General features: G+C 37.0%; 1 protein-coding gene across 1 annotated transcript; it reads right to left on the reverse strand.

Annotated features, from left to right (window-relative positions):
* Window positions 1–1,717: 1,717 nt before the first annotated feature.
* On the reverse strand, window positions 1,718–19,602 carry LOC131434392 (Bardet-Biedl syndrome 1 protein homolog). The gene is made up of 4 exons (XM_058601059.1): window positions 19,467–19,602; window positions 7,745–8,158; window positions 6,220–7,682; window positions 1,718–1,910 (listed from the first exon to the last, which is right to left on the reverse strand). Exons 1-4 carry the CDS (start codon window positions 19,600–19,602, stop codon window positions 1,842–1,844), a joined length of 2,082 nt encoding a protein of 693 aa, XP_058457042.1. The 3' UTR covers window positions 1,718–1,841.
* Between the last annotated feature and the right edge of the window lie 815 nt (window positions 19,603–20,417).

Below are 20,417 nucleotides of genomic sequence, written 5' to 3' on the forward strand. Positions count from 1 at the left end.
GAAGCTAATGGATCAATTGACGTCAAACTCTTCAATAACGAAGTAAGATATAGTATAACTAATTTTGATGCAAAACTGATATTGTACAATTTCTTGATTCCTGCGGTGAGATATGAAGAAAATATCAAGTATCGCTATGACAGCACAGAAACATCAAGACAAGATATGATGGTAACATTTGTTATTATTTTGATCGTTGTTTGTTATTGCGATTCTCTCTAAATGCTCAATTCCACACAGTGTGAAACACTCAGAGTGTAAGATGGAGACAACTGTAAAGGCTGGTTTTGATCCAGTTTTATGTCGAAGTGTTCCAGTTTCTGATTGGCTTATTTTGATAGCTGCGTCCAGACAACAAGGATTTTTAATAAAATCCAAACAGCATGTAATACTAGTATCCCAATATGGAACGGACTCACCTATACCGATCACTATACTGAAATTGTTCAATCTACTAGGACTAAACCGTATTAAAAAAAACTAGTCAAATCTAAACAATGATCAAACTGACTTCACGCCCGGATTATAAATCGCCAAGACCTTCGTACGGTCTTACATCATCCATTCCGACAATCACGGTCTCTCCGAGCATATGACGTCCATACTGATCCGTGATGAGATAAACCGCGTAAAGTACTCATTACACATTACGCCTTATGTCTTCTTAAGTGGCGTAGGTACTAGAGACGAGTGTCGTCATTGGTGATAAATGGTTTTAACGAAACAACCTCGGATAGTTAGTAAACTAGCTGCCGTTCATGAACGAGGTGAACTGTTGAGTACACCAAGTCCAAATTGCTTTCGGTACTCCCAGCTGTGTCACAAAAAGGGCACCCTAAGGCCCTCCTAGGAAAGCAGTATGGTAAATAAAAAGGCGATAAGTGATCATGAAACTTAAATAAAGCCACATCGTAAAACAAATTTTTATTTTGTTGTTGCCAAAGGTCAAGTGATTATGAACTGTGTCTATTTTTAGTGTTCGTCAGAAATTATTAAGCTTGATGCTACGAGAATATTTGATCAAATCTCGATGTGCTCATTAGATGTACTATAGATAAATATTATGTTGAATATATCGTACATTAGGTATGCTTATACCAACTGCTATTTTACGCATACCACTGCCTATACAAGAACTAATTGAGTAAAAACTTTCGAAAGGACAGCGTTGCCGTAACACTTGAAACTGGATCACCACCGACGACTAGAAAGCGGATGAAGTTATTTAACTGTTACCATAGAGACACCACTGACGCTGGCAGTTCTGGTTTCAGTTACCGCGAGACGCATGCTAAGTAGGCTGATTCTGCTATTATGGCAGTAAATCGCTTAGCTTTGCGAAAAAGAAAACTAGCCGAATTATTGTCGTAATAGAAAATTTGTTCTTCTTAATTTTGTCGGTGCACCATACCGGGCAGCTACGCAGGATGGATGACAGCGATGTTAATTTTAGTATAAGAAATAATCTCTTCAGAATTGTTTGAAGTTTTTGTTTTCAATTGTTCGCGAGGTTGAAAATAAATATCTTTCGCCACACAAAGCTAAGTAGATGAAAATCAGACCAATATAGTCTGAAATTAAACATATCCATTGTGCTGATTATTTTAATTAGATTTGAAATATAGAATGAAAAAAATGAGTTTCTGTTTTTGGGTGGATCTCGATACGAATCTTGAAAGAAATATAAAACGATGTGTAATAATTCATTCACCCAAGTTTATTTGTCTGGACGCACTTACCATATATACCTATATCTAATACATAAAAATCGCCTGTCTTGAAAAAATGTAGTTTTGCAGTAAAATAATCAGAAGAACGCCGCGACAAATCGATTGCTCCGATTAAAAAGTGTTCAGTAGTTGCGGTTCCGGTTGAGGCATCACCACGGTTGAAGCTATCAGGGGCTTAGTCTGAAACGAGAAAACACAATAACGAATGAGCCTAAAAGTAGGCATGGACATGGCGGAAACGCTCTAGCACAAAGCTTATAAGTGGAAGAGCGTTAGCTCCCTGTAAGAAAAACAAAACGTACAACGAGGATCTCCCTTAATTCGATGTTGAATAAATTGGTGAGTGAATAGCAATTAAAAATCAGTAATTTTGGGCATTTCCAACGAGCGTAGGGTGCCTGTATATGGAAAATAGATTTTTTTTTGACTAATGTCATTTCGATGCTCTATTGATTGGTGATTGTATTGGACATTTTTAACATTTTAAAAGAGCAAAGGATGGCGCAATATTAAAAAGTGTAAATATTTTGACTTTTACTAATTTGATGTTTCATTAAACATTGAATCAAAAGCAATTAAAATTTAACAATTTTGAACATGTTCAGCAACCGTAGGGTCATTCAGGGGTTAGCCAAATTTTCTGCTAGGGCACATAACCGCATACGGCATATTTTGATATGTTTACGTTTCGTCTGAATTATGTTTACGTTTCGTTTGAATTTGCCGATCCGGTGCTTTATTGATAGGTGAATGAATTAAATTCGAATAGGATAATTTTGGACATTTTCAATGGGCGTAGCGTGGCCTGAATTAAGAATAGGGAATATTTTACCTTTTGCTAATTCAATGTTTAATTGATAGCAATTGGAATATTAGAACTTTAAACATTTTGTTCGGTGGTGAGGCAGCTTTATATGAGAAATTGTGAATTGTTTTGGCAAATTGGATGCTATATTGATTATTTTTTTCAATAGTAGTGGTGGTGAACCATTGGATTTAAAAATACAAATCGTCGAAGTGCCTGTGATTTTGACTGTAGTTTTAACGTGCTATTGCTTTGCTCATCAACCGAAATAGAATTTTAGTTTTGATGCTGTAGGTCGGCATGTCATCGGACCATAAATAATAAAACTACGCATCGAATAGAGCTCAATTGACCTTCGCCGATGGTCTGCCAACTGAATGGTTTAGAACATATTGCTTCGACGAACAGCACGCGAACTTTACCGTAAACCGAATGAACAGCTTTCGCATATTTTTGCTAGGAAAATATTTCTGAACAAATATGTACAAAATATTGGTGTTCAGGGGAAACCACCACTGGCATCGAATTGGAAATAGTATAAAAATTACGAGTGTCTATATCAAACCATCCAGCGCTCGATGAGAATATCCAAAATTAAAAATTTTAATTACAATTAATGCACTAATGAATATAGCATCGAACATGCAAAAGTTAAAATGTTCATCATTTTTCAAATTGAACCACCCTTAACCTCTCGCTAAAAACGTCCAAAATCGTTCAATTCTAAATGCTACTGATTCGCTCATCAATTGAATTAAACGATCGCTGAAAATGTTCAACATTATCTTATTTGAACTGCTATTGATTCACCAACCATTAGAGCATCGAATTGACATTAATCAAAACTTTACAATTTTACAGGTAGAACCACCCTATAGTCCCTGAAAATGTCAAAAATTAACAATTTGTAAATCTTATTAATTCACTATTAAGTGAAACATCGAAAATGCCTAAAATTATTCAATTCGAACTACTATTGATCCAACAAACAACTATTTTTACTATTTTGAAATTGCACCACTCAACGCTCTTTGAAAATGTCTAAAATTGTCCAAGTCGATCTGGAATTGACTCACCAATCAATAGAACATCAAATTTTCAAAAGTAAAAAAAAAAAATCTTTCTATAATATTGAGCCACTCTACATTTACTGAAAATGTCCAAATTATAGTCAAAAAGTTTACACATTTTGCATATTGAGCCACCATATGCTCGCTGGAAATGTTCCAAATTCTTCAATTCTTATTGTTTCAATAACAATAACAATAACAATAACTTTAACCAAAAACCATAAAATTTGCAAAAGATCAAAAACTTACTATTTTCCATATCGTCTAAAATAATACCATTTGAATTGCTATTGATTGAGCAAAACAATTTTTTTTGTGCTGATCACGTGTGCATTGATATTTTTAAAACCAGGATGCGAGAGCTGAAATCACCAGAGCATCGCACAGTGATGCCATGGTGGCAAAAATCCAAAAAATAAATTCATTTTTTCCATCACTGTATTAATCACTGTATTAATTTTTTTGAATTCCCAGATAACTGAAGGATTACAGTTGAAGTATAAAAATATTTGAATAAAAAAAAATCTATCCATATCCTCTCAAAGATAGGGTATTGTAAACTTTATTATCATCCTTCCATAGAGTAGGAAAGGGCTGCCACTGTTCAATAGTACTTGATTTTATAACATTTTTTCTCCACTTTTCAGAAACCACTATACGATCCTGAACATTTCTGTACCTTCAAGGTTATTTTCAATAGTTTGCGGGGTCGACAATAAAAATCACAGAAACAAGGGCCAGACTTTTGTAACTGAAGTCGGTGTCAGTAAAATTTAAATTAACGGCTTTATGATAAGTGAAATCAGAATATTTATAACATGCATAACAAAAAATACTGCTGTTATATAAATCTATTTATAACTAGCTGACCCATCGAAATTCGTCTCGCCCAAAAAATATTTATTCAAATTTATGTTTTCGGACAGCAGAATTGTCAACCGGCTAAGTTGTTAACGTTTCTCTCCATTATTTTTCTGATTACTTAACCTAAAATCAATGGAATTCGACACACATTCACTTTAGCTCAAAACGAAATATCACCAAAAATTAATGTGAAAATGTGAAATACTTCTGTTAAACAAAAATTGAACAAATGTACAGATTATCATCTCATCCTTTGAATCAAAGCACTGAACAGAGATTCCACTCTAATGGCTTCGACATAATGGATATAAGGTGCAACGTTTTCTCTTCCAGATGTGATTCTTGCTTTCGATAATCGATAAAAAAGCTCACTAACCAGAATTTTGTATTGATAAACCTAACACAATGTTGAAGAGTTTCTCTTCAAGAATTATTGATTCGGTAGATTGAGAAGCAATAATTTTGATACACAATTAAGCACGTGGCTCGAAATAATGAATGGATCAAGTATGCATGTGAAATCTCCACACAAAACTACTCGCTGCGCGCCAAACGATTTTTTCAACGATCTAGTATTCTTTTCTTCGACGGTCAAACATCCGTTCGAAGATCTAGCAAGCATAGACGACATTTTCAACGGAAAATTCCTTTGTCCATACAAAACAACTTTATAGATTTTTCCCACTTTTCTGGCAAGTTTTCCTAATTTTTTTGATATACGAACCCGGTGAGGGTAAAAACTGATCAAACAAAAAAAGAATCGTGTAAATTCGTCCATCCGTTCTCAAGTGATGCGATTACAAAGAATGATCTCTGCATTTATATATATATATATATATATATATATATATATATATATATATATATATATATATATATATATATATATATATATATATATATATATATATATATATATATATATATATATATATATATATATATATATATATATATATATATATATATATATATATATATATATATATATATATATATATATATAGATAGATAGATATATCAAGCGTTGGAATAAATTATTGAAGTTTCATGATTTTTAGTGAACTCTGCAACTCTTCACACGATTGAATCAGTGCCATCAAAGAGAGACGGATATCATCGCAACAACAAAAACCCGGCATGGCTCATTTAACATAGAATCGACACCAGTGCGAGAGCGAATTTCTCTCGATGACATTTCTGAGAATCAAAGGTTAGTTCGCTGCTGTGCTCCTCTCTGAAACAACAAACGGTCGCTTATTCTTGTTCCGCGATCCGATTCTGTATGGGCAGTTGATAATTGCAATGGAATCAATCAATTGTATAAGTTGTGTCTATGAAAATGTCTGTGAATGCTCCACACAAGAGTTTTGAAATATTGCCACCTAGTATGAGAATCATCAAGTCGAATCATCGATTCGATTTTCTGCGATAATTGTCAACTTGCGATTCTCTCTTGGGAAATTGCACACAGAAACGATCATTATCAGACTGTAAATTTTTTTTAAGGGCGTGAAATACTCAGAGTATGAAATATAGCAAAATTCTCTCAAGGTTCATGCATTGAGAGACACGAGTTCTTGTAGCATCTTCTACCGGATTGAAAATGTTGTATACAATATAGATAGCAATACCGCTGCTTCTGTCAATTTTTCGGCAATCACCAACACTGAACCGAGGGAATAGTTTTCGAACCTATCTTAAAACTCAAAACATAAAACTAATTCATCAATCTAAAAATCACACTTACATGTCCAGTTTTGAAGACCAGCACCCGAACGAAGGAGTTTTCCGGGGTCAAATCAATCGGCGCCAGACCATCGCTGGGATCGATAACGACTGTCACCTTGAAGTCCAGCTTCAACGGTGCCGCCGGTACCAGCATTGGTAGCCGCAAGTACGGTCTTTCCACTTGGTAATGACGATGGTCCGCTTGTATCAACATGTTCAACCCGCTAGCTTCCTTCCGGGTCGATATGTTTTCCAGTATTAGGAATAACTTGAACACCGGTCCCAATCCCAGTACTTCGGCGGCCAGCTTGATCGCTGCCAGCCCAACGTCTCCCGAAATGTTACTGTCGGCTGAACTGATCACGTCCACCGTTGCGCGTGCTGCTGTCAGCCGCATCCTCCACAGTTCGGATTGAAAAGAGTTGTGAATCGCTGCGGCGTGTTCTTTCTCCCGTAAGGTTTGTTCGACAAAAACCTTCGTCTTCTTCGGAATCTGCAGGTTTCCGGAGGCTTCTTCATTCGCCGATTTGATTTCGTAGGGATCTTCCGTAGTTGCGAATTCGGCCGTGCGCTTCAGAATCTTCACAATCAACGACCCGTCAGATGTCACAAGAATCAGTACATGTTCTTCTTGACCGAGTCGTCCAAAAGTCAACGCCGAAACCGTCTCCGGAGCGTAAAACTGATCGACTAGCTTCTTCTGACAGTAAAACTGCACGAGACCTCCACGAAGTGCCACACAAACCAGAGTAATACCGAGATGCGGCAGACAAACCGGAGTCATGCAAACCGCCGGCTGTGACAACGTCACCGACCAGAGCTTCCTGCCCTTCTTGGAGTAGCAAAGCAAACTGTTGTTCATGCAAACTACGACGATTGTCTGATCAATTGGCAACAGTGTTAAACCGGAAGCAGAGTGTTCCAGTTTCACAATGTGCTGACCAACCAGCCAACCTTTGCGCAGTAGACAGAGGGACCCTTCCCGAGTGGCGATCACCATTCGGAAGTCGATATCATACTGACCACTGGCCGATATGATACTCGGGGTTCCCTGAAAAGAGCAAGCACGAGCCTGGTGGAGAACTCCGAATGCTTGCGTGTCCAGGATCAAGATGTCACCTGCTTCCGTAGCCAGAATAAGACAACAGACGGATTTACTTTCATTGGTTGCCTTTTTCAACGAGGCCATTGCGGTGATCACAGACAGACGTTCCAGTTGACGATCGGCGTTTTCCCGGATGAAGCCGTCCCGTTTGTCTTCTGTCATTACGAGTAACTCTTGCGACAGTTCGGTCAATTGACTGAAGTTCAGAGTTCGTAGATTATCGATCAGTTTATCTACATTTTCCGGACGTTCGGCTGGTAACTTTTTCCACAGGTCAATTTCTACCGGATCGATGCTCAATCCGGGAATAGTGTACTTGTAGTAGGGTTTCATGTTCCGGTAGAACAGCACCGAGGGCCCTATGGCTACGGCAATTACTGGAAAGAAAGATACCGTTGAGAATTTCCATAGCCTATTAAGAATTTACTGTGTAAGATACTAGGAGTTCTAGGTTCCTGATCGTTGATGTAGAGACTTTCCACGGCGGACGGTATTCCGGGGAGATTGTGTTCACTGGTCAGGTTTGTTCCTTTGTAGACTTTCAGTTTCGGTTTGGAGTCGAAATCGGACAGTGGAATGTCAACCACCACCAACTGGTAGTAGTTGTCGTTTTTCAGATCACACAACGACATACAGGACGGGAGTGTGTGAAGCGCAGCCGTCCCATCGCTCTGAGCGTCCAACCATTTCTCGGTTATTTTGGTTTTGCTGAAGAAAAAATGAGGAAAATCGATCCAACCAATGTTAGAAAACTTTAGACTATAATTGTCAATTTCGTTTCGAATTTTAGACGAAAAGCAGTTCGTAAAACTGATCGACCTTGAGGCTATTGAGCTAGGCGTTCTACTGACAGCTATGGTACAGAAATCAGCCTACTATGATACCATAACTTTGAATTCGAGATCTAATGTCGTTTTCGCTTGAGTAAACTGAATCTAACCCAGGGTAGTTTCATCAAACAAACACTTTTCATGAAACTTCGCACTTAGCAACGAGGGTTCGAGCAAACCTGATATGAAAACCAGGTTCGAAACTGATTCGATTTTCAGTTCAACAACCTAGGTTCAAAACTGGCTTCAAACGAACGGTTTGACAGCAGTTAGAGTGGGTTAGGTTTGGCATCAAACGAAAACGACTGTTTCGCGGTTTCACAACAAAACATTTCCATAACTTGCTGATTTGAAATTTCAATTAAACGCATACCAAATTATAAAACGGCCAATTTTTTTTATTTGATAGATAATTTCTTGGCTTTCGGGCATATGGCCCACGACTATTTTTCGTCCAATTTTCGACCACTTTTTCAAGCATTTGAGGGCGTATTTCAGCAATGACACGTTGAGTGTTGATTGTAAAAACATCAATCGATGCTGTTTTACTCATACAAACCAATGGCTTCACGTAATCGAGTAACGTCAAAACCAATTCACCGTTCCATTCCTCGAAATAATGTTATAGTTGAAATGTTCTTACAATAATAAGTCGATTGTTTTGGCTACAGTATGACAAGTGGCACCATCCTGTTGAAACCACATTTCGTCCACATCCATATCTTCAAGATTTGCCAACTAAAATTCATTGATCATGGTTCTGTATCGTAAGGGTTTTCCAGAAATATCGTTAAACCGAAAGTCGTTAGCTTAGATTTCGGAACAACCTCAAACATTATTTTCTTGCATGTATCTCAATTATAAGAGTTTTCAAAACAAGCTATCTTGAATTTCAAAATGACTACAAACATTTTTTTTTTGTATCTACACACTAAATCTGTTCTGTAAATATTTGTATTGTAAGTATTTTCAAGGAATTTCAATAGGCAGGAAAAGGCCATCTTGGATTCGGAACGATCACAAACACGCATACTGTTAAACAGTAACGAGATCTAGGTGACAGTGATTTAGTCCCACTCATACAGCTTCCTCTTTACCCGAAGGGCAAACGACCCAACAACCGTCACTAGCAGGCACACACAGCGATTCACTTTCTTTCCTGGACGGTAGTCTCCCGCTCGAAAACAGTAAACTTTGCACCGTAATGACCATCCGTGTGCCAAAACAGAAAGCATCCAATCGAGCAGAGCAAAGAAAAGGCTTCACCGTTTATTAATAACTAACAGCAGCCGGTTGCCACCATATTGCAGTTGCGTAACGAATCCAATTTAGCCCCTCACGCAAAAGATTCCATCCACCCGGTCTCTCTGCCGTCAGCTGAGGTGTCGAAGCTGAAAATCTTTCCCAGGTGCCAGTAACCTACCTCAGAAACATGATCGATACCCGACCGTTGGTAGCGAATTTGTCGATTTGTACCACTTCGTAAACTAAGTCAATAATGCCGGCTTAACCGCGTTATTCTTGGACGGACTGAATCTAAACTCTTGCTATACTTCTACACAAATATCTTTTATTGAACTAGAAACCAGTATGGAAAATTAACTTTCTGTTTTGTTTGACTGCATCTGGTTGCCAGTGGTAACGCGAAAAGGGTGAACCTGTTGCATTTACCATTTGTTGATGATGCGCATGATTTGATGCGCACCGGAGAAGGTAGGGTATTTGCGGTTTTCAATATGTTACTGTCGATGTCTTTTTACCGCCACGGCCGTCAGCTGGTCTACCGGAGCAGGAAAGTGTTTACGATGGAAAACTGGTTTTCCAGCGGGGCATGAAGAAAATGTTATGTTTTGAATCTTCTGACGAAGCTAACAGAACGGTACAGTATAAACATTAGCGTCATGCATAAGGCATAATCTGTTTTCGTTTAGCGGTAGATCGAAATTAAATTCCGTATCATGGAAAACATATCAATGCAAGAGAAAAACTACCAAACCATTTTGTGAACTGAAAAACTTTTGTCTGATATTTGACATTACTGTAGATATTTTTTATCGAGTAATTAAAATTAACTAAAACTATGACTCATTCAAAAATTTGATTCAAGGAAAGGTTTTTGGATTTATTTTGTGCAGTTTCAGTATCTGAATATAACGATCGAACTGCTAAAAACATGCTTTTCAATAGCTAATAACACTACTGAAGAAAAAAAAACAACTACTGACTTGTCCGACTTTAACCAAAAATTCAAATTATTCGTTCACAGTCTTAGTAGGCATTGGCTAGAGCAAACATTTTTTTTCTCTTCCGTATCATTTATGTCGTTTTCGCTTGATGCCAAACCTATCCCAGTTTCCACCCTAACTGCTGTCAAACCGTTTGTTTGAAGCTAGTTTCGAACCTAGTTTTAATATTGTTGAACTGGAAACCGAGTCAGTTTCGAACCTGGTTGTTATATCAGGTTTGCTCAAACCCACGTTGCTGAGTGCGAAATCAACACAGTTTCGGTTTTCTCAAGCGAAAACGACATTAGTCTTTTATATAAACGACTACAATATGAGTTAGAATTAGGCCTGTCCGAAAGAGGGGGAAAGGGTTTCGGGCTCAACCCCCCCCCCCCCCCATTTTTTCACAGATTTCTTATTTATCTATTGGAAAAAATTACTTACTAATAAAGGTAATAATTTTAAATTATACCATTTAATTTAATTTGATGACCTTTCAAAAGACATCAAATTTGAAATTTGACATCAAACCAACATTTGACGACCCCTTTGTTTAATTCAAATTTCCATGAAACCCGTCATGTCACGATAACAACCTGAACCTGAAACAGTATTCAGTATCTGAATTTTGGATACTGGAAAACAGATACAACCGTGTCATTATTTGATACGAAAAATTTCAGCAAACTTAATTTTTGAATCATTTGTAGTTGTGTCATACAATTGAAAATTTTGTCAAAAATAATGATTATATTTATGATGGCATGCAGAAAAAAACTGTTTCAATCCACCTAGTGGTGTAATGCTGCCTTTCTCATATTGCTCATAACACCATAAATATTACCATGGAATGCACAAGAACAACTGTTCATTGAATAGAAGTAGGAAAATTTGTTCGGAGTGATGTGCGGTTTTTAATCACCATTTCAAGTTCTTTTCAAAACCGGAATAGTCGAAGTTAATTCGTTTGCCAGCAACCAACATGAAACGACATTTACATTTACTATATCATTTTTTTTACCCCGACTTTACAATCTTTTGTTGTTTCGGTCCCACTTATCATAAAATAGCTAAAATTTTTATCGTTTTTTTTTAATATCACACACTAGTAGCAGACATCCGTAACCGTTTCGTAAATGATGAAAAAATACACATTTTTTCGATTTTTTTTTGAAAACTGTCGTTCAACAAAATAATCTCAAACATTTAGCGTAATACAAAGCGTCATTCGAACAACATTTTGTAATTTTTTCGTGGAAAAATATTGAGAAATAAGTCGGAGAAGAAGTATTTTTGAAAATCATGATTTACGGTGTCCACTGTATCTCAGCGCAGACTAATGAGAAGTTAACAAATCAAAGCAGCATAGTTAGAGTAGAAGTTTTTCTAGACCTCAACGTTTCTATTTGATTTTTTAATTTTTTTTTTAAAATTTTTGGTCGTTGTTCTGTAGCTATAAAACCTTCCCAAAGTAACAAACAACAGAATGGAAACGTTGGGGTCTGTTTTTTTATATGTAGTGTGTGCAAAATTTTATAAAAATTGGTGCAGCAGTTTTTGAATGACGATGGACACGGACTTTCAAAACTTGCTTTCGAGAAAAGCGCGGTCAAAGTTTTTTGTCTATAAAATCAATGATAACAATTTGTTGCCAAAGGGAGCCCGTAGGGTCTAACATTCTCAAAAAATCATATTTCTCCTTTTATAATTTGTTATAATGAAACATTTCAAGAATGTTTTGTCAAGTTTTTAAGTCAATCGAAGCAGAAATCTTGGACCTGTGTGCCGAGCTCTTGCTTCTTCGCAGTATGATATAAGCAAAGATAAAGGCCCGTAACCTGCTGAGTTTTGTTCCGAAAGGCTTAAAAATTTCACAGAATATTCTTGAAATGTTTTACTATAAGAAAATATAAAGAAAAAAATAAATGATTTTTCAAATGTGTTAGACCCTACCCGGCCATAAGCCATTTCGATCATTTTGTCACCATTCCTCAAACAGTTTCTTCGAGCAATGTACTACTCTAAAAGCTGCTTGAAAGTGAAAAAACCCTTCTTAATCCACCTAGGGTGTGATAATACCTTTCTCTTCTTTCATAACAGTCTCATGAAAATATGTTTCATACTTTTATTAAATAATTTTGGATACTAATTTTGACACCAATTGATTCAGATTGTTTCGAGTAGTTCGCAAAAGCATGCTTCAGTGTTTATGTCACACAGTCAGCATCATTTTTCCAAACTAGTGCTTGACATTTGCGTTGCCTATTTGTATGAGAACAGTGATGCTAATCTAAAAAAAGCCTTCTTAGTCAACTTAGTGAAATTTTCATATATCTTGAAAAATCACCATAGGGGGGAGTACATGAAATTTTCGAAATCGATAAAAAAATTTTGATGCCAAAAGGCTTAGAATTGCATGAAACGTCGAGCAATGTACTACTCTAAAAGCTGCTTGAAAGTGAAAAAACCCTTCTTAATCCACCTAGGGTGTGATAATACCTTTCTCTTCTTTCATAACAGTCTCATGAAAATATGTTTCATACTTTTATTAAATAATTTTGGATACTAATTTTGACACCAATTGATTCAGATTGTTTCGAGTAGTTCGCAAAAGCATGCTTCAGTGTTTATGTCACACAGTCAGCATCATTTTTCCAAACTAGTGCTTGACATTTGCGTTGCCTATTTGTATGAGAACAGTGATGCTAATCTAAAAAAAGCCTTCTTAGTCAACTTAGTGAAATTTTCATATATCTTGAAAAATCACCATAGGGGGGAGTACATGAAATTTTCGAAATCGATAAAAAAATTTTGATGCCACACTAGTCATCTCGAAAAAAAATTTTATGAAAAGTCCACTTTTTGTGACTTAAAAAAAATATGAAAATTTTTCTAAGTCCCAGAAAGTTTTTTTTTGAGATGACACTAAATTTCGATGTTTCATGCAGTTTTAAGAGTTTCGGCATCAAAAAAAAATTTCGATTTTGGAAATTTCATGTACTCCCCTTATGGTGCTTTTTCAAGATCGAAAATTGTCAAACCTTTACCACCGGGCAGCACCCCTTAAGCATGTCCGATTTAGGTCAAATTTTGCATGAAGGCTTTTTTCGAGGTGCTTAAACTTTTTAGCACTAGAACTTTACGAAAATAGAGTTGATCCCAAAATTTTGGCACCCTTATATATAAGAGCAGTAAAAATCAATGTGTTTTGTCGGTTACGTCACATATACCATCATCTATCTGGTACCAAAAGTCACAGCCTTTTGATCTTCGAACTTGATCATTGGCCCGACAGTAGCTTTCAAACGAGTCCAAGTTTGTTAAAATCGGTTCAGCCATCTCTGAGAAAATTGAGCGCGTTCAAATATCTTCGAAAAGTGCACACACACAGACATTTTCCGATCTCGTCGAACTGAGTCGAATGGTATATAACACTATGGGTCTCCGAGGCTCCGTTCGAAAGTCGGTTTTTCCAGCAATTCTAATACCTTTCTATAGAGAAAGGTAAAACTACTCGAAATCGATGAAAATATTAGAAAAACTACTTGAACACAAATCAAAACTGCAGTTAAATGTTAATAATCTGCTCGAAAACGATTAAAAAACTATCGTTTTAATTCGAAAACTATAAAAATCTGCAATTTTCTAATCGTTTTTCAATTGTTTTTTACTGTTTTTCGGGCATTTTTCTCTAGCAGTGTTTTTATCGTTCCCGTGCAGTTTTTCTAGCAGATTCTGCTTAAAAAACGATTAAAAACTGCTCGAGAAACGATGAAAAATTTGCTTGAAAAAACTGCTCGAAGAACAGTGCAAAACTACTCAAATAACGATAAAAACGATTTTAACGATTGAAACAATAAAAATGTAAAAATAGATGAAAAAACTTAAGCACTATCGTTTTTATCTGTTCTACCGTTTTCATGACATTTAATAATCGTTTGTATCGTTTATATCGTTTATATCGTGTATATCGTGTATATCGTTTATATCGTGTATATCGTTTATATCGTTTATATCATTTATATCGTTTATATATTTCATATCGTTTATATCGTGTATATCTTTTATATCGTTTATATCGTTTATATCGTTTATATCGTTTATATCGTGTATATCGTGTATATCGTTTATATCGTTTATATCGTTTATATCGTTTATATCGTTTATATCGTTTACTATATTTTTGCCTGAATATTTTTTAGCAGTTCTTACACTTGTTCCACAAGGAACCAAGAAGTTTCCTTTGGGTACAGCTAGATTTTGCACTAAGAGTTCAAATATTTACGTAGTTGGAATTCTTTATTGATATATGCTAACACAGTATGTGGAAACAACACTAGTAATGCGTAATAAAACATTGGCCTTAGGTTATCGAGGAGCTAGTGGTCCAAATGGATACATGCCATCTGATGGCTAAACGTACATGAAGTTTAGATACATAGGGGAAGATGTTCGGTTGCCGGCACCCCACCGTAACTTTTGACAAAAAGCAGATAGCGTCATTCCGACAAATAAACAGACAAACAGACGCTTGTACTTTTTGCTGCGCATAAAACAAATTTTAAATTGTGTGAAAATCAACACAAAAGTTTTTTATGACTTTTTTTATGGTATCATAAATTGAATAGCAACAATCGAAAAGGTGAGTGGATTGATTATTTAGGAAGTGAAATCGATCTGTTTCGTGATTTAATACCGGATGCTATCAAAATTGTCGCAACCGAAATTTTTCTAGACATTATCAAAATGTCTACCGATTTCGGTTACCGGCATTTAATTTTTTTCGACAAATCGCGAAAAATTGTCAATGATGTGCAAAGATGCCTTGTCTGCAAATTTGTCTGTAAATTATCAAACTTCTTAGTTAACATGTAAACCTTTTTTCGTCTAAGGGCTTTTGAAGCTTCGATTGTTCCAAATCTTTTCGTATTTGCTAGCTAAACTTTTATATTACCTGGCATAATTGGTGATATGCAACACGTGGACAACTTGACGGCTTCAATACATCCGTTATAAAAGATGATGATGATGGTCCCACCTCATACCCCTACAAAGGTGTGAGCAGAAAGAGTTATCTAAATGATAATTAATATTTTTGCACATATCTTAACCAGCAAACAAAGGAAAACGATCTGATTAATCTAGCAGGTATTGAGTCTTCTTCAAAAGAACGACTGACCACAAAATAACATTCAAATATTTAGGATTTATTATCCAGGGTTAATCAAGAAAATTTCCAACCCGGGAAGATCCTTGATCACATCAGGAATCGAACCCGATATCTTTACCAGTATCAGACAGTAATTCACCTGGCCCCTCCCGCCGGACCAGTTCATCGCTACACACATCAGCTACGATGGAGTAACGAGACTGCGGATGAGCAGAGCCAAGCCCAATTCCATCAACAACTGTCGATCCCAATTGGTTTCCCGAATCTATTCCTTAAAATATTAATCAAACCTTGCGATCAAGGTCAAGAGCAAACTTAACACACTGAATGCTAAGGCTCTTCGGCCAGTCCTGTTCGCTTTCCAAATAGTCACTACCTGCTTCGCGCGCGAGACTCAAACGTTTGTAGACTGCTCATTATTTTTAACTCTCAAACAAACTAAAAATCCATCATCATCATACCGAACACAGTAACTTAATTCGTCAAACAAAAAGAAAATACAATCTTCGTAATACGTAAAAAAAAAATCTCAAAAAATTGAACTAACTAACTAAATATTTGCTTACAAAGCGAACTTTATGTGTGAAATACATAATTTTTTGAACTCCACCAATGTCGCTGCGCGTTTGATTTCTCTTGGCATCGAATTGAAAAAACTCATTCCCTTGTACAATAATAAGTTTTGCGATCTGGCTAACAGAAAGCTTTGTGTTCTAGCATCAGATGCGTATCTAGTATTGTACCTATGCAAAACAGTTCCTCTTTCAATTCGATCACACAAATATCGAAGCAGCATGCCGTTTAATATCTTGAAAATAAATACCATGGTTAAGTAGAAATTCTCTGTTTCACTGAAAGCCATTGTAATGCGTTCAGTAGAAAACCTGACGAGGTATATCTACTACATTTTAGAATTAATCGCATGATCTTATTCTGCAGTCGCTATAATCTCGAGATTTGTGTGTTATTAGCAAGAAACAGAATGGATGGGCAAAAGTCAATGTGTGGTGAAATGACTGTTTTATACAAAAAAATCTTACTATGGGTCATTAAGTCATTTCTCAAACGACATAATACACCATACTTTTTGGCAATCTTGATGACGTTATTGATATGAGATTTGAATGTTAACTTTTCATCAATTATTACTCCAAGATACTTCATTTTTCTAACGCGATCAATAGTTTCACCATCAATTTCCACATTGGCGTCATGACCGGTGGTAACAAAAGAAATAACCATATACATATTTAGTTTTCGCGACGTTTAGTTTCAGTTGCTTAATTTTTAACCATCGAACCAGCGAACTTAGATCCTCGTTTAAATGTGCAACAGCTTCATTGAAATATTTAGCCGTAATGAACAGAACAGTATCATCAGCAAACAAATTTATATCACAGACACGTAAGACTCGCTTCATATCATTAATATACATAATAAATAGAATAGGACCTAACACACTTCCCTGAGGCACACCAAGTGAATTACCGAGGCAACTAGACACTACATCGTTGAAAACAGTCTTTTGAGATCTACCACATAAATAGTTTTCAAACTATTCATGTGCCATTCCCCCGATGCCAAAACGCTGTAAAGTCTGCAACAATAAAGGTCTTGAAATTGTTTCAAAGGCTCTCTTCAGATCCAAGAACACAGCAAAAACACTCTCTTTGGCTTCGATTTTCTCCGTCCATTTTGCCAGTACTAGGTTCAAAGCGGTTTCACATAAGTGACCCTTACGGTATCCCGATTGTTCCGGTATTAGCAAACTGTTAGAGTTCAAATAGTTTATCAGCTGATCTTTAACAGCAAGTTCCAGAATTTTTTCCAGCGTGAAGACCGGCCAAATCGACACCAAAAGCGGCACCATCCAAGTCATCAAACAAGAGAGCCAATACGAAGTCACCATCAGACAATGAAGACTTTTGTCCAATTCCAGTTTTTCTTTGAATAATTGCAGTCTTTACTTAAATTTTTTCCATTTTTAGCCAAATTTCTTGGGGTGCCGGTAACCGAACACCTTTTTTGAAATGGGCAAAATTTATCACATTACTAAATTGATAATAAAGTTTTTTCAATCGATTGAATCAACTTAGTTTCTTATTCAGGTTTTAGTAAGGGGCTTTAGCTTTCCGTTGAAGTGTATATGACCGCATAATGTGCACTTAGTGAGAAGTAAAAAGCTTAAAAGAAAAGAGTGCCGGTAACCGAACACTCTCCCCTACCACTGTGTACATATTGTTTTTTCTAATTGACATCTAAAAGCAGTCAAAATGACTTCCTTGGACAATCTAGTGTTAACGGATTTTCAACAATAGCATGTAGCAGAAACTTTAGCGGTTTGTGACGATCTACTGGGGACCTAACAGTTCAACATAAACTGGTCGAAGACGCAAAATTTTTCTAATAATGTATAGTTTTTCAATTCTCCAGTATAGTTTTAACTGAAATATAACAACTCTTGTTTTAATATTCAGACTTACTACAATCTGATTATTTGTTAATTTAATGAGATATAGCTACTAAAATCGGACAAAATTTTGAGAGCATCCTCTTATGCTTTGTTGATCGGGTCGATCTACTTACTGATCAAAAACGACCCTGAACAGATTGAAACATTTGCAATGTCAAAACAGTGATTTGTCATCATCCAACATCATTCTGCATCGGAAATCTAGTTAGCTGGAACCAGACTCCGAAAGGCCAATCGTCAATCACTAATACTGAATAAATCCCATGCCTACTATATAACAGAGTAAATACAGGACGTGCGGTCGCTTCGTGATCTGCTGGGCCTGGGTGTACATTCAAGTCAATGGCCTCCATTCGTATTGTGTGTACGTTTTCCTTCCCATTTGTCATTCTTGCCTGCTCACATTACATTCAGTCGACAGTTTCTCGGTTAGGTAAATGTTTGCGGAGATGACGAAGGGTAATCGATAAGTCCTCAGGCCGGCAACGTTCTAATCCATCGCACCAGCTTCAATCTACGGGTGAGTACAAGTAGGTATGCAAAGTTGTAGGTGCAAACCCGGTTCTGAAGGATTATTTTGCCCTCCCATGTTTAGTTTCAGCTAGTTGTGTAAGTAGAAGAGAATCGATGGACAAAGGTGTTATGAATTTGTACTGCAGACTTGCGTACTACTTGCGACTTGCGTTCTGTCACCCGTCATTCGCCAGCGATTGGATTGTTAAGTTTGAGTCCGTGTTCATTCGAAACAGTACAGCTGCGGACGGAATATTCTTACTCATCACTTGACATTAACTTTGCATTGACACGCAAATCCTTACCGGAATGAATATATCACATTAAGATCCATCACATTCCTGTCTAATGTGTGCCACCTATCATTAAGTTAATCTATTTAGTACCGAAGTTTCCAAGCCGGTCGCCGTGAAGAGCGAGAGTAAAGCGTGAATAAAATGCCAACTTTCTTTATCAGCACGCGACCAAGTTATTATCTCTCTTCTCGCAACCCTTTGAACTGACAACGTGCATCCACCGATAGAAAATCAAGGCCAACTGGGAAGCCGTTTCCCATTGGGCAGAAGAAAATACCACCTCACTGAACGAGGTAATCAATATTTATAAAACCCAAGTAGGCTGATCAGCATGTCATTAACGCACAGACAAACGGACACCTCGCCGGCCCACCTCGGTGCGATGTGTTGATCCCATCATCAGTGGAAGCAGCCTGTTTGGTCGGCAAGTACGATTCACTTTCTTTCTTTCCAGCAGGTATCAAACTGACAGTTTAACTACCACTGAGAAAGGGAAATCGACACGGTTAGCAAGTTGTTCCTTCAGGAGGCACACATTTTTCACCGATGATGTGCTTAAAGATTATCGGTTCGTGTCACATTTTTATGAGCAGCATCGTTTGTCAACCAAAGCTTACCGTATCGACTACAACATCAATTACACTGAAGCTCAACACTGTGCCGTTTCCGTCCTTTCCATGCCACCAACCAGAAAACAGGTGATATCCAAATCCAATATCGTTATCCAATAGGAGGCATCGTGTCGGAGCCGTTTTTCCAGCTGACGAGCAACGGCATCGCTAACGTTCATACAGTGGAAGCAAACCACACAAAAATAACACATTCGTTTTCAATTTAAACGGGCTCCATTAGTTGATGGGTCTGCTGTTTCACCTCACGGTAAAAATTATCGAGGTTCTTTTTTTTACTTCTTCTGCGCATCCGGCGAATGTGTGAGATTCCAAGACCGCCGTGCATGTGCACCATGTGCTGATGCTGAATTGTCTTATTGGAAAAAGAAACCCATCTGCTACTCATCAAGAGAGTTGTGGAAGGTGATGATACCAACAGATTTAGCGGAGAGATTCCGCGGATCTGCAGGCCGGTATTGTTAGGCACTTGATGAACGTGGAGTTAGAGGAATGCAAAAAGTGAAGTGCAATATCTTGGCAAACTTTTACGACCTTGTGTTTGTGCCAGTCGTTCAGGTTAACGCCAATTAATGTGCCACTTGAAAAGACACTCCAAAAGAAACCAGTGCGTTCAAGGTTTCTGAAGCACTTCAGAGTTATCGATCTTCCGGGCACTCGATAGATAGAGGTGCCGAGATTGAAGTGAAAAGATCAAAGCAAAGTTGAACTGAAATTATCGTCCATCGACTGGGAGCTATGATAGGGACTTTTGATATGTTTTGTCAACCTGCGATTGCACATTTTCTATAAGAAACCTGTTTATATCCAGTGGTATAATGATGCCTTTCTCATAGCAATCCATGGAATTTTTTAAAATAATTTTCTTTGATTCTTGAAAGAAAAAAGAATGTTTGTGCATCAACTATAACCTACAAAATGAAACAGCTTTCAGGTCGAGTTCGAGAAAACGAAGTGAGTTTCAGGTAGTTTCGGA

This window comes from Malaya genurostris, chromosome 3 (genome assembly GCF_030247185.1).
Source record: "Malaya genurostris strain Urasoe2022 chromosome 3, Malgen_1.1, whole genome shotgun sequence".
Taxonomy (NCBI): Eukaryota; Metazoa; Arthropoda; class Insecta; order Diptera; family Culicidae; genus Malaya; species Malaya genurostris.

Excerpts from the sequence above, each read along its gene's own strand:
- LOC131434392 (XM_058601059.1), bottom strand. The coding sequence starts at position 19,602 with ATGAACGTTAGCGATGCCGTTGCTCGTCAGCTGGAAAAACGGCTCCGA. Across the intron at positions 8,159-19,466 it reads AAGGACGGAAACGGCACAGT|CTGTCAGTAGAACGCCTAGC; the intron begins GTTGAGCTTCAG and ends TCTGTACCATAG. Across the intron at positions 7,683-7,744 it reads TCAGGAACCTAGAACTCCTA|TAATTGCCGTAGCCATAGGG; the intron begins GTATCTTACACA and ends CTTTCTTTCCAG.